General features: G+C 40.6%; 1 protein-coding gene across 1 annotated transcript; it reads left to right on the forward strand.

Annotated features, from left to right (window-relative positions):
- The first annotated feature begins 4,115 nt into the window (after nucleotides 1–4,115).
- Nucleotides 4,116–4,884, forward strand: LOC115628216. The gene is made up of 2 exons (XM_030524208.1): nucleotides 4,116–4,693; nucleotides 4,749–4,884. Exons 1-2 carry the CDS (start codon nucleotides 4,334–4,336, stop codon nucleotides 4,776–4,778), a joined length of 390 nt encoding a protein of 129 aa, XP_030380068.1. The 5' UTR covers nucleotides 4,116–4,333; the 3' UTR covers nucleotides 4,779–4,884.
- Nucleotides 4,885–15,623: the final 10,739 nt, after the last annotated feature.

A 15,623-nucleotide genomic window follows, 5' to 3' on the forward strand; every position in this document is an offset into this window, starting at 1 on the left:
AACCTACACCGCGCTGTAAGAAGGATGCACCTGCGGCAACGATGGGCTGAGCCCTAGTGAAGCTCACCCACGGACCTGGCAGTTGCACCGTTTCCCGCCGGCTCAGGGGCCGCCAGCAGCTATTGTTGTTGAAATTTACATGTAAACACTAAATAAAGAATACAAATCAACAAAAAAAACAAACAACAAGACTCTGGCTTTTAACTTGCTTCGAACTGAGGCAACATTTGCTAAAATGTAGACCCAGGTGTATTTATATTGGGCGCCATCTTGTTATGTCCGCCTCTGCCAGTGCATCCCCTGTCGTTACGCCGGCTAGCCATCGGCTCAGGGTCAGATTCGACCGCGACAGGGGTGCGGCAGACCAACAATGAATTTATATTTTTTTTCAAACACACCTACTCATATTGTCGGCTGAGGGACGCCTGTGGAATTTGGGTGGAGTTGTGGCTACTTTGGTGTCATGTAGCCGCGTGGCCCTCCCTACCTTGAGTCGGTTTTGGCATTTTGTTGCCGGCTCCCTTCAACATGCTTGGTTTGGTTTTTTCTCCTGCTCCGGGACTTTTATCACCCCATCTCACCCCATAAATGGACTCTACTCCAGATTCATGTGCAAATTTTAAATTTTATTACAATAAAAATAAACTTTAATACTTAAGCCATTGAATTTTGGGACGCTGCAGTTCGTTGGCTATTTGTGCCTATTTTACTTATTTGAATTTTTAACCTGTTTCTACCTATACTCGAGTATGTAGTTATGAGGGATATTATTAACAGGAAATAAACAAAAAAAAAAACTGCGCCGCTCCAATACACATTACAACCTCCTTTACTTATATTAGATTTTATACATTTTTCTTTTACTTTTTTTTTTTTTTTTGTTTTTCTTTCTTAAGTATACATTTGAATTTTTGTTTACAATATGGTTACTTGTTTGGTGTTGTGTTTCTGTTTAATGTTTTATATTATGTTGTGATTGTTTGGGCTATGTGTGTAACAGAAAATTGTTAATTGTTTTGTGTGTTGTATTGTTATGTGACTTGTATATGAATGGGTGTGTATTTTGAATTTTGGCTATGGCATACATGTGTATTTTTCTTTTGGTGTAGTGTATTTGAGTTTGTTGTATATAAATGGACTATGTAGGGGTGGGCTTTATATAATTATGGGCTTTATATTAAATGGATTATGTGCGTGTGGGCTGTATATAAATTTTGTGTATGTGTTTAAATTGGGCTATGAAAATGACGGATGTGTGCGTGTGGGCTGTATATAAATTTTGTGTATGTGTTTAAAAAGAATATGCATATGTGTATAGATATATGTAAGTTGGTAGTCGTAGGGGTACTTAGCCCGAGTCCAAACGAGCACCGCTGGCTGTAATCAAATTAAAGCTGAGGCCTCATGAAGAATGATGCGTCGCCGGCCGGTGTTGGCGCTGTCGTCTGTCGTGGCTACAATGAAGCCCTCCTGCATCCAAGCTACGCTCGTTCACCAAACCGCCCACAGCCCAATTTTCAGGCCCCCCCCGTCGCTTCGGTTGCCGATCGCCTACCATGCGTAATAATATATTATTTCCTGGCATAGCTCTTTTCCGACTGACTTACCTCAGCCTAGATGTTCCCAAAGATATACTTCCTCATCCTCTCCTTGTCCTCCAGCTATTCCTACGTTCTAAATCTTCCACTTTGCTTCCTTTTCTTCTTTCTTTCCCTGTGTGCGTTCCAACTACCACGTGCACGTCCCTTTGTCACTTGCCAAAACTGTGCCTTTTCCCTGTCGGAAACTACTACTTGTCATTCCCAAGGAATTGCTACTTTACCCACTTTGCAACCCTCCTAATTGGTAGCACTGGTCCTCACCCCTCACGCACGAGTACTTGTTATCGGCCCGCTCCAGCTGTCAATCGCGCGAGTTGCCACTCCTTTTGTCCGACGACATTTGTGGTTTCCCAATACTGCCGCGCCGCACATAACAACAGGCATACATACATACAACTACATACATATGTATGTTTCTCTTTACTTTTTCAACCGTACGTAGAGAACCGCACACATAGACACGAACTGTTTTTGTGTGTGTGAGTGTGTGTATGTGATGTCCCCAACTATTTCATATTTGTTGTTGCTGCATAAAGTTATTAATGAAAACCCTCTTGCCAAATGCACTAAACAAAGAAAAAACAAGTAAAAAGGCTAAAGTCGGGTGTCCCGACTTTGAAATACTCTGTACATATGTTTACAATAATTATAGAAAATAAAAAAAATTAAGAAAATAAAAAAAAATTTTTAATCGATTTTACCTCTCTCGGTATTCGAACTCACGTAAAGGGTTTATAATTGCATATTTACATAGCAATTGCGTCTGTGTGAGTGTATGAATGCCTATGCGCATCTATTTGTGTCTGTGTAAACATGTTAGCAGTCAACCAAACAGCAACATCAACAACAGCCGCGGACAGCGCTTGAGCAGCGCTGCAGCAGCAAATATATTTATGGCTATAACTTCTTGTTAAATCGGTCTATCATGATGAAACTTGGCGTACGGACACATAATTACTAACTGGGGGTATTTACAAAATTTCGAAATTCCAAGAATTACGGGAGTTAGAGAAAATTACGATTTGCGGGGGCGAGGTGGGGTGGAGGGAAATTCCAAAAAACACATTTTCTTCGTATTCACATAAGGCATCTGGGACTAACATTTGGGGTCCCTAGCTCTTATAGTCTCTGAGATATAGGCGATTATACGAACGGCGTTACGGAAAAACCCCCATAGGGGGGAAGTGGGAAGGAAAATCAAAAAAATAAAACAAACTCGTATAGCGTACACACATAAGGCATCTTTGTGCAAAATTTGGTGTCTCTATCTCTTATAGTCTCTGAGATCTAGGTGATCATGCGGACGGACGGACGGACGGACAGACAGACAGACAGGGCTAAATCGACTCGTCTTGTCATGCTGATCAAGAATATATATACTTTGTGGGGTCGGCCACGCCTTCTTCTGCCTGTTACATTTTTTTCATGTACAGAGTATAATTACTTTTAAAAATGTTATATCATTTTCAATTAATTAACATTTCTTCCTCTGTCAGTGCAAGACATCTCTATATATATAAAACAGTTTATCCTGACTGACTGATTGGCAATCAACGCACAGCCCAAACGGTAAAAGCTAGGAAGCTGAAATTTGGACACAAGATCCCTCTTATAGTGAAAGTGAGCACTACGAAGGGGTTTCGGAAAATGCGAGCTCCAAAGGGGGGAAAACGAGCTCCAACGTGTAGTATTAAGTATATAAATAGTATAAGTGACATGGATGTTTTAGTATTAAGTATTAGTGAAATGTCTAGTATAGTTAAGTGTCAAAGGCTCTGGTGTAATCGAGATAAGGTTGTAAGGTCACACTGAAAGAAAGAGCGGCACAATAAAATTAGATTGAAAACGAGAAACAACGCGCCTTTAATAATTGTCTCGGCCACAATTATTCAGAAGTGGGATCAACCTAAAATATCGCCGACAAAGTGAAAAAAATTTTATATTTGTTAATTAACACAGAAAACAATGCAAGAGATATGTGCCGATGAGTTTTCAACGTCACAGTTGAGAATGTGGTTGATGCTGTTGAAGTGTCCGTCGGACGGCGACAAAACGGAGCTGGCTGTGCGCTTGAGTCAAATTCCAACTGAATTCCGCGGCGAGTGCCCATCAAGAGAACACGCTGCAGCGGCGCTCCAAAAAATGGTACGGACGAGCAAGAAGTGGGTGCTGGCGACGGCGGTGGTGGCGCCGAAGATCCGTGCAGGGCAATTGAAACACGTGACGATGAGCATAATGCAGACGGCGCTAACGGCCAGGGTAGAGCAGAGAACGAACTGAACATGCTAAAACTACAGTTAGATATGCTGAAACTCGAAAATGTAATGCTAAAAAAGAACGAGAAAGAGAGAGAAAAGAGTAATGAAACACACGAAGGTGCTGGCTTAAGCATCAAATCAGGCAACATGTTGATAAATGTTGTTAAAGACATGTTGCCAGCGTTTGATGGGAAGAGCCCTGTAAACATTTGGGTTGCGCAACTGAAGTCTGTGGCCGCTGTTTATGAACTCGACGACAACATGTTGCGAATGCTGCTAATGGCGAAGCTGAGAGATGGCGCTCAAATGTGGCTGCATGGTAACACAAAACACCAGACCATGCCCATGAACGAGCTGCTGGAACTAATGTTGACGACTTTCTCGGTAAAGGAAAACAAGATGGCCCTGCGTCGGTAGTTCGAAACGCGCAAGTGGAAGACAGGTGAAGAATTTCTTGAGTATTTCAACGAAAAAATGCTGCTAGCTTCGCTTATCAGCATCGATGAGGATGAATTAACAGAGACTATAATAGAAGGGATACCGGATGAACAACTACGGCGCCAAGCCCAAATGCAGGGTTTTGCACAGGCATCACAAGTCCTACATGCATTTAAGACCATAAAGCTGTCGGGAAACAAGCCGGAACGTTGGATCAAGACTGCAGAACAGAAATCTGGTACAATGGCGGTGCGCTGCTTCAACTGCAATTCACTGGGCCATTTTGCTTCGGAGTGTCTGAAGACAAAGCGGGAGCGCGGAGCCTGCTATGGATGTGGAAGTATGGACCACCAGATCTCCCATTGCACAGAAAATAAACGTGCAAGTCATGAATATGTAAGATATTTTAGCATTTATATTAAACATTTTAATGACCAGTCCCTGTTTGTAGAATGTCTCATCGATTCGGGGAGCCCAATAACCTTTGGGAAAATTTCGTGCCTGGAAAGGAGTATTGACAATGAAGTTTATAAATGTAATTTTGAAAAATTGTTAAAACGTTGTTTTGGTCCACAAATAGATGAAGGACAAGTTTATTTTGGTTTAAATAAAAGTAGATTAAATGTTATTGCAAAAATTAAGTGCTATGTTGTGTTCAGCAATGAAAAGTATGATTTTGAAATGTATGTTGTGCCAAACGAATCGATGGGATATGAGGCAGTACTGGGAAGAAATTTCATGAAAAATGTAAATTCAAAATAGTAAGCAATATTGCTACAGATAATTTAAACGTTGACCAAATGGAAAGTCTGCTTGGTAAAAGTAGTGAAAATGAATTTAGTGACGTGATAAAGAAAATTGACACAAAAGGTCAACCAGTGTACAGCAGCCACGTGGATGAAAGTACCCCAGATAGTGAGGATGGCGTAGGTGAGGTCCTGACATCTAACGGCTTGGAATATATAAATTTAGAAACTGTAAATTTAGGAAGCAAAAGTTCTAAAGTGGATGTACAAAAAGGCAAGATAAGAAATGTGAAGCTACAAAAAATGAGTGTTGAAAATGACAGGTTTAAGAATGAGTGGAGTATAAATGATTGTTCTAAAAAAGAATGTGTTCACAATGAAAACGAGTATGTAGAAATGAAATGGTTGGAAAGTGAAAGTTTACAAAAAAGAGAGTTGAATAGCATAGATGGGGAGGGCAGGTTAATAAATTCAGGTGGGGAAAATACGAGTGAAAGCAATGATAGTTTGAAAAACCAGAATATAAAAAGGGAAGGGCTAGAAATGGAAAGCTTTGACAAAGATTGTACGGAAAATGAAGTTACACACAGTGTGTGCAAAACGAATGAGAAATAGACAAATTTTATGTCCGAAAATTTTAATGTAAATAGAGTATCTGGGAAGCTACAGGAAAACGGTCAGTGCAAAAATGAAAATAGCAACAAAGTTGCAGAAAAAGCAAACGAAGATAATTTTAATTTATTACTAGTGCAATACCCGTCTTTAGATGAAGACGATAATTTGATAGTGGGGACGCAATGTTGTCATAAACTTAAGGGAAAACTGGAAGTCATGTTCAAGAAAGTATATAAAAACGCAGAAAGGCCAATGTTACCAAATGTGAAATGAAACTTAACTTTGAAAAAGAGAAACCGTTCCATTTCCCCCCCAGGCGGTTGTCATATACTGAAAAGACGCAAGTTCAACAATTGTTGGATGAGTATATAGAGAAAGGTTTTATTAGGGAAAGCGAATCGGAATATGCGTCACCCATTGTGTTGGTGAAGAAAAAAACGGGAGAATTAAGGATGTGTGTGGACTATAGAACCCTTAACAAGGGAATGCTTAAAGATAATTATCCAACGCCACTTATTGATGATCTAATAGACAAGTTGGTGGGCAAAAATTTGTTTACAAAGTTAGATCTTAAGAATGGATACTTTCACGTGTTCATGCATGAAGAGTCAATTAAATATACATCATTCACTAGACCGATGGGACAGTATGAGTGGTTGCGAATGCCGTTTGGACTTCGCAATGCACCGGCTGTGTTTCAAAGGTTTGTAAACAAAGTGTTTGCAGATTTAATCAGGACAGATAAAGTCATAGTTTACATGGATGATATAATGATAGCGACAAGTGATAGCGATAGCCACTTGGAGGTACTAGAGGAAGTATTTAGAAGGCTGGTAGCAAACAAACTAAGTCTCCGATTAGACAAATTGAATTTTTGCAGACGGAAGTAAAATACTTAGGATATACGATATCAGGTTTATATCGATTTTAACAATTGACGCAAACACGTTTGAAGAGAATTTGATAATTTGTCAAAATAGGGACGAGAAGTTAAAAAAGTTGCGAGAGACGTTACAAAAGATAGAACATAAGTTTTATGAGATGCGAAATGGCGTGATATATAGAAAAAAAGAGGGACAAACCCTATTATTTTATGTTCCGGAGGAAATGGAAAATCATGTTTTCAAATATTCACGTACAAAATTGCCTTAAATGCATCGCGTTTTCGGGGAAGTCGGGCAAGGAAAAAGGATTCTTACATAATATTCCGAAACAGTCAGTGCCATTTGAAGTTATACATATTGATCACTTTGGACCAGTTGATAAAGGTAGAGCAAATAAGTACATACTGGTAATAATAGACGCTTTCACGAAGTTTGTTAGACTTTATGCCACAAAAACGACGAATACTAAAGAAGTGGTTAAATCACTGCAGGATTATTTCAAATGTGAATGTGCCATTTTGATATTCATAACATCGCTTCATTTGGAAGCGAATTAATCAGGATACTTTGCTTCGCTTTTGCCATACCGGCAAGTTTCCGGCTTAAGACGTACATTTTGACGCCCCCGGGTGGACTTTGGCTTTTCTTGGTCGCCGCTGGATTTTGGCAAGTTCATCCAGCATCCATATGACTTTCAATGATTGTCAATGAAGTGCACAGGTAACGAATACAAATTAAGTTTCGGCCACATATTTACATATGTGTACATTGTCGACTTGTGTATAAAAAATAAATGCCAAGCGACAACCATACATATGTATGTACGTACATAACTGCGCTTAGTTGTTGCAAGGTGGACCGTGACTTTTTTTGGAATTCGGAAAATTATTTGTACATACATATGTACATATATTGACATTAGTAAATGCACAGTTTTAAAAAAGAAACTAAGTCACATTTGTACTTAATTGAGTTGTATTATTTAAACTGGTTGCGCTTGGCAAAAAATTATTCCCAGTATATACATACATTTACATATAAATATATACACGCGCATACATACATACATAATAAAAAATTGTAGTCGCGCCAAATTCTCGGCTGGGTCGTTGCGCTTTATCAATTTGCCGTTGCTTTTTCCTTTGGTACTTGTGTCCACTGTCCGTCGTTGCAGCTCGGTCTGCAAACGGTTACAGCTGTACATAAGCACACACAAAGCAACAAGCAATCGTGCGTTGGCTTTGTGCATTCTTCTAGCGACTGTGAATTTGCAGCGATTCTCTTCGCACTTGCTGCTTCGTCGAAGTTGGTTCTGCTAGCGCCTGCGTCGCTGCCGAATATTTGTTCTATTGTAGCTGCGCTGCCAACGTTTGATAACTCAAATATTAATTCGAGTTATTGAACTTGTGTTTGCTTTGCGTCGATCAGCTGCGCTAACTAATAGAACAGTGCCGGCCAAATATATTAGGCACACTTTTGAGTTTGTGCATATTTAGGCAGCTTAACTTAAAACGTGCCGGTCTAATATATTAGCCATCGTACCTGTCCATTAGTATAGTAGCGTTAGATCTGATAATCGCCAGCCATTATTAAAATTTATAAAGTCACCGCCTTTAATAAAAAAGAATCAAAATGCCTAGTAAAAGATGCAAGCAAGTTCAGAGCAGAGAACTAGACGAGTCGAATTCTAGTAAAGCCGACTGGTGGCTACAGTCGCATGATAATGTGGTTCGCGACATTGAACGCATTAAACGCTCCATTCGGAGTACCCCAGTCATCGAACCATTCGAGGTTGAGTGCAGGCTAGAAACTTTGAATAGGTATATAGAAAAGGCATTCCAAATACAAGAAGAGCTTGACAACATAAATCCTTCTCTAGCTTCTAGAGCAGACTTAGAAAGTCTGTGCGTCACAGCAAAGGCATTGCTCATGAGCAGATGTGGACGGGCAAAACTCCATACGGATAGTTTAGCCAATTCCATAATGAGTGGATCCTCTCATAGCCGGCAACTTCCAGCAATGAAGTTGCCGAGATTTAGCGGAAACTATTCCGATTATAAAAACTTTATTGGTCTTTTTGAGAGCTTGGTCGACGACGATCCATCTTTGTCCAATATTGAAAAGCTCAACCACCTGCTTTCATGCCTAGAAAAAGAAGCGCACGGTACCGTAAGAGCCTACCAGGTAACCGAGGATAATTATCCTAAAGCATTGCCAAACTTTTTGATTTGCCCAAATTGCGAAGCCCGTCAGCTGTGTCGTTGCGTTCATTGATTGATAATGTTCGCGCCAGCTACGAGTCGTTGTTGTCGTTAGGCAACGATAAACAAATTTCAAGCTTAATGCTCATACATTTGGTTATGAGCAAGGTTGACCCCACTACACGTTCAAAGTGGGAGGAAAGCCTTGACTACAGCCGTCTTCCGTCTTGGGAAGATTGCGAGGCTGCGTTCAATCGACGTTATCAGCATTTGTCCGCTGAAGAATCGTCTTGTGGCCGTAGTCAAAAAAGTTGTGCCAATTATGCAAAAAAGGGTAGTAAAGTTGCGCTACCAGTTGCTCAGCCTAGTCAGCCGTTTGGTCCGAAATGTCCGTTCTGCCAGTCGAATGAGCATTACATACATTCGTGTACCCAATTTGCAGCGATAACTCGAGACGAACGCATCAATTTCGTGAAACGGTCTCTGTTGTGTTTAAACTGCCTTAGAAAGGGTCATACAACGAAAGTGTGCAAATCAGTTGGGTGTAGAGTTTGCTCAAAACCACACCACACAATCCTGCACAAATATGCTGCAAATTTCCCACATCCTGCACCTGTTAGTCAGTCAGTAGCTGCCCAGCCGGCAACGCCAGCACAAACTTCGGTTGTTAACCATGCAACTACTGTGTCTGACCAGGTCATATTAGGTACGGCAGTTGTTCGAGTTATGGATCAATCAGGATCTTTCCAACTTGCCAGGGCCTTACTCGATTCTGGTTCCCAAGTCAATTTCATGACGGAAGAGTTGGCCAAATCGTTGAATTTAAAATGGGAAAGAAAAGATATAAGCTTGCTTGGTATAGGTAAACGAAAATCTGCTATCAGACATGTCGTGCAAACGTCGATAGCTTCACGCGTCGGCAACTTCACATTCGATTCTAAATTTGGAATTTTGAGCGCTATTTCGTCCTACCAGCCTGAAAGGGCTGTGGTAAACGTTAATGTGCCTGAGGGTCTTCAGTTGGCAGATCCTCAATTTCATAGGCCACAACGTATTGATATGCTTCTTGGAGCAGATGCATTTTTCGAGCTTTTGAGAGAAGGGCACGTAAAAGGTTCGCAGGTTCTGGGAGTTGGAAGAAGTTCCAAATTTAACTGAAACAAATTTATATACCCCAGAAAAGATGCTTTGTGAGAAATCATTCGTGAATTCAATCACTCGTTGGCCCTCGGGTCGGCTTAGTGTCGCATTGCATTTAAATCTAGCCCTCAGTGTCTTGGCAACTCATTCGAGAATGCTAAAAGGCGAGCAAGACGTCATCACAGAAGTCATTAAATGACATTCTTATGGTTAGTCCAACCATCCAACCATGTTTGTACTCTACTTTGTTGAGGTTTCGACTTCGGCCATTTGCACTGTCGGCTGACATTGCCAAAATGTACCGGCAGGTTGAAGTCGAAGAATCACTGCGCAATTTTCAGTTAATCACTTGGAGAAAAGGCCCCTCAGAGGCACTTCAAATATACCGATTAAATACGGTCACCTATGGTACCGCATCGGCACCGTTCTTGGCAATTCGATGCCTAAAATATTCGAGTGAGCTGCACGCCCAGTCACATCCACTGGCTTCTAAGTCATTAGTTTCTGATTTTTATGTGGATGATTTGCTATCTGGCGCAGATACTGTGGAAGAATTGCAGCTGTTATATTGCGAACTTAATGCAGTTTTAAAACCATTTGGATTTGTTCTTGCAAAATGGTCATCTAATTGTAAGGATTTTGAAGTCCAGGCTTCTGACAAACTCGTCATTGGACATCAAGAGGACACAAAGGCTTTAGGCATCGTGTGGAATCCTCGTGATGACGCATTCAAATATTCTACAGCAAACATATCGCTAGACGTAGTGCCTACAAAACGGGCAATTCTGTCGTTTATATCGCGTCTATATGACCCACTTGGTTTGCTGTGCCCAGTTATTACTAGGGCAAAAATATTAATGCAAGAACTTTGGCTTCTTAAATTTGCATGGGATGACCAAATACCTAGTCACCTTCTGAAGGATTTGCAGTCTACAACGAACTCATTTGTTGACTTGGAGTCGTTGCGCATACCCCGTTACGTTGGTGTCACAAAAACAGCAAAGTGCCAAGTGCATGGTTTTGCTGATGCCTCAACAAGAGCGTACGGGTGCTGTCTCTACATTCGAGTAGAGCATGAGCAGAACGTGACAGTGCACTTGTTGACTGCTAAGTCCAAAGTTGCACCATTGAAGACCAAATCGGTTCCACGCCTGAAGCTTTGCGCAGCCCAGTTATTGGCCAATTTATGGGACAAAGTCAGGCAACTTCTGCACACGCCATTGGAGCAAGTAATCTTCTGGTCAGATTCAGAAGTGGTGTTACATTGGTTGCAAACGCACCTGTCTCATCTTAATACATTCGTTGCCAATAGAGTAGCAAACATTCAGGAACTGACGTCAAATGTGTTGTGGCGTCACGTTCCCACAAAAGAAAATCCAGCAGATTTAGCTTCGCGTGGTTGTACTACAACTTAACTGACTGATTCACATTGGTTCAATGGTCCGCAATTTTTACTTCTAGATCGTTCCCTTTGGCCTCAGAATTCACATCTTGAACTGACCAAAGAGCAGTCAGAGCTGGAGCTGCGAAAGAGTGCTACGGCTCTCATCGCGGCCGATGTTCCTTCTAATCCACTTATTGATTTAGTGGAAAGGTTCTCTTCGTTTCCGAAAATTATTCGCATTGTTTGCTACATCTTTCGATTTAGAAACGGAAAACGATTTAATCACTCATCTCTTATGCCAACTGCAGCCGAATTGGAATTCGCGTTCTTGGCAGTTGTGCGTGCGGTGCAGCACACAGCTTTTGCAGATGAAATCTCAAAGCTGGACAAATCACTAACATTGCAGCCCTCGTACGAAAAGCTAAATCCTTTTCTGTGCCCTCATGTTAATGCCAAAAGGATGCCGGTTTATTACCTTGTACATACAATATTTGCATGTAACAAATTGCCACGCTGGTCCTCGGGCACTTGTCGGCATTCTTCGTCAGCAATTATGGTTGATAAATGCGCGACAAGCCTGTAGCGCAATTGTGCGTCGTTGTGTACATTGCTTTCGGTATAAACCAATATTAGCAAGCCAAATTATGGGAAATTTGCCCGCTGATCGGCTACATGGATGTAGACCGTTTGAAGTGAGCGGAGTGGACTTTTGTGGTCCAATACCTGTCTCGATGGGAATTCGTGGCAGAGCCCCTGGTCAAAATGTATGTCGCAGTATTCGTGTGTTTTACTTCTAAAGCTGTGCATATAGAAATCGTAACCGACCTGACATCTAATTCATTTGTAATGTGTTTGTCTAGATTTGTCGGCCGCCGTGGGCTTGTGAAGCGCCTGTACTGGACAATGCCACCAATTTTGTGGGTGCTGCACGCATGTTGACGGACTTGTAGTAGCCGATTCAAATATAATGCTATTGTAATGATTCACATTACTTTAATTGTAAAGCCCTGACCCACTCTACTTTTATTTATACAAGAACCGCTACGTGGCTAGCGCCAGTATCGTATGATTATACCGTTAGAGAGAGACCAAAAGCTCAGCTTAACACGCGGTTCAGGCGGTCGCTAAACTGAGGCGGTCAAATGTTCAAAGCCCTTAGTCAAGCGCGGACGTACATGGGTAGTGAGAACCAAAGTAAACTAAAATTTCCACGTGTCTTAATCATTTGCATACAATTTTATAAGTGCCATAAAGGGGCGAGACGGACACATATTGAGCCTTAACTAACAAATAAAGTGCAGTGATTTTCTTCTTTGAGCGAACCCCGAAATAGAAAGGTATGGATGAGTGTTTCCAAAGTTCATTAATTCAAACATAACTTATTGTAGTCCAGTGCCAGTCTAGCCGCCTTCTACCAACATTCGGCAGCGTAGAAGGGGGAGCTGGAGAATTGGCAGCGTTTTAGAGTCGTCTCGGGCTTCGCTGAGATACCGGTGACTACGTGACCTTGAACACGTGCCCGACACCTAGTACTCCACAACTGTACCCGACCTGTACGCTCCCGCACTCCTACAATTTGGCGATAGCGGGGCCCACGCGGCTACATCATTCACGTATGGAAAGCTACACCAAAGCAGACGTCGGAGTAGATTCTTTTGTTACCACTGTATCCGCAACACCTCCCCGTACCCGAAAAGGGGAATAATTGAGTATAGACATATATATATATTTCGTTCATACACGTACCCAAAAGCTTTGAAGTATCAGCCGGTCGTAGCGAAGCGAAGTTTAAAAGTTAAAAATGTAAAAGATGCACCTAGGTGAATGATGTACCAATAGTTGGTGTTGTTTTTTTTTATCTTCCTTTTGGTTTCTACCGAAGCGATAAGATCGTCAGCTGCTATTATTTTTGCCTTAAGCTTTAATATTTACAATATTTTTAATATTTAAGCGGATAACTATAACCGCCAGGATGGTTATGATAAAGAAAATACGATATTTATTTTGATTGATTTAAGTCTTAGTTTGAATTCTGAAGCACAAACTAACTGATACTTTGCGCCATGGGTATATAATTCAATATCTCCACATTTATAATCGTCATCTTGGGCCCAACGATTGCGACCGGAATGTTGAGTGAGTATAAATTAATGGTACCTATTACAATATATATATTACCATACAATGATAAATATTACCATACAATGATAAATTTGGAGATTTAAATTCTTTTGTCGATTTGGAGTAACAAACAAATAAATAATAATATACATATATACTTATATATAAATTTGATAACCGACTCAAGTAGAATGAATTAGCACGTTCAAGCGAAATTCGATTGCATTTTCTTTATTTTGATTAGTATTTTTTTTTTCTTTTTTTTTTTCCGTGTGACAATGATTTAATGTTAATGAATTGAAATTTTGTTATGAACGAAAACGGATCTCTATGCCATGAAATAATCATAATGTATGTTATATGAAATATCATCCTCTAGATAATTTAGTTAGTTAAATCTAAGGTTCCTTTTTTTCTTTATATACACATTCTTTTTTTTTCTTTTTGTAAAACTCAACCAAAAAAAAAAAATGTTCTTTATTAAAAATATGAATTATTCTTGAATTGAAATAATGAGTCCTTAAGTTTGTTACTTAGTCTGTCGAGTAGTCACGCTGAATTCTCACAAAATACGATGAAGAGGTAAAGCCTTTACATAGGGGGCAACCCAAATTTAATTGGCTGTTGTCATGGTTGGGAGGGTAAAGCAGAGGGACAATACCACCTGAGTTCCCTCTTTCAGGCGTAAATAGATGGCAACAATTTAACTTTGTATGGTCGGTTTCTGAATATTGCATTTTTTTCTATTATTATTAATCCTTCACATCCTATAGAATTCTTCTGTATGCGCATTTTATTTTGGATGTGTAACCCGTGTAGTTCGGTGAGAAAAAACCCCGACCGATCCGACGAGCTAGACCTGAGCACAGCAAGAATGCGCAACCTCGAGCCCTACTACACATTCAACCTTTTGAGGTATCGTTTCCTCAGGGGGGAGGGAGATTAGTGGTACACTACACATTTAAATGGCGCCCAACGTGGGGCTAGATCATACGTTTGATTAGCAAATATCTGGAAGAACAAACTTGCTTTCAAATAAGGTAACAAAGTAGAAACTGGAATTTAGCCCGTCCGAAGCATTCTCGAGTTGTTATGGATTACAATGTTCTGGACAGTTCGGACGTTGTCCAACAATTCAGTATACTCTCCAATCAAATTAACAGTAGCCACTAGTTTTAATAGTAGTAAATGTATGCATGTACCGTATCTATTTCGGCGTGATTTTTGAGTATTTTGTGAGTATCAGTAGTAAGATGAAAGACAGATTGCGTGTTAAGACAAGATTACATTTGGAAAAATTTAAACGCTGTTCTTAATTGAATCACGGCATTGACTTAAACAGATGTGACAGAATGCCGCTACATCATAGTAACGAAAATATAGAAGCTGCCCTGGAGAGGCAGGACCCTTTTTGTGGTATATGTAATGAGGTTATGACAGCAGCAGATTTGGCTGCCAACACTCCTTGCAAACACAGATTCCACAAGAACTGCATTGTCGAAGTTATCAGGGTTAAACCTAAGTGCCCGATATTATACGTTTATGCAATTAACGTACTCAAACAATAATTTAGCGGCTGAACTATGTTCAGCAGGGGCAATACCGCCTAACGGTGTAGAATCGTTGGAGGTTACGGATTGGTATCTAAAGGGGCTTCCAAACATAAGCGAGGGAGAGGTAGGGGCGCTACTCCTAAAATAGGGATGTCCACTAGATCGACGTCGTGAGTAAATTTAGGTCCAGTACATAATGAACCACCTTCACAGAGTAGTTGAACTATGTACGATCCGCCATATCAGTCCAACAAGCACAGATGCTAGAAGAATTACAGTCTATCTTCAGTCAAAATTTACAGTCGTGCATTCAAAGGCCATTAGCTAATCTTTAGCTGAACCAATCAGAATCAGCAACGTCGAATTTCACAAGAGGTATACGAGAATCTCCTCCCATTTTGGAGGTTGATAATAGTCATTCGTCTAATACTAGAAATCAGAGTAGACCCAGTTTACAGTTAGCACTCGAAAAGGCAGCCGGAATTATCCAAAATTGGCGAATCAAGTATGATGGTTCAAAGCAATGCATGCGTGTAGAAGAGTTCATTTATCGTATTCGTGCTCTGACCGAACAGAATTTAAATAGAGACTATCAACTGTTGTGTGATCACCTGTACATTTTGTTCGCGGGTAAAGCGATTGGTACTGGAAGTTTCACCGTGATCACATTAATTTCACATGG

Source organism: Scaptodrosophila lebanonensis, unplaced genomic scaffold, assembly GCF_003285725.1.
Source record: "Scaptodrosophila lebanonensis strain 11010-0011.00,11010-0021.00 unplaced genomic scaffold, SlebRS2 tig00000112-arrow-arrow-pilon, whole genome shotgun sequence".
NCBI classification, from domain to species: domain Eukaryota; kingdom Metazoa; phylum Arthropoda; class Insecta; order Diptera; family Drosophilidae; genus Scaptodrosophila; species Scaptodrosophila lebanonensis.

What these genes read in the sequence shown, in the direction of transcription:
- LOC115628216 (XM_030524208.1), top strand. Translation starts at nt 4,334, where the DNA reads ATGCTGCTAGCTTCGCTTATCAGCATCGATGAGGATGAATTAACAGAG. An exon ending in AACGTGCAAGTCATGAATAT is followed by an intron (nt 4,694 to 4,748) that starts GTAAGATATTTT and finishes CCCTGTTTGTAG; the next exon opens with AATGTCTCATCGATTCGGGG.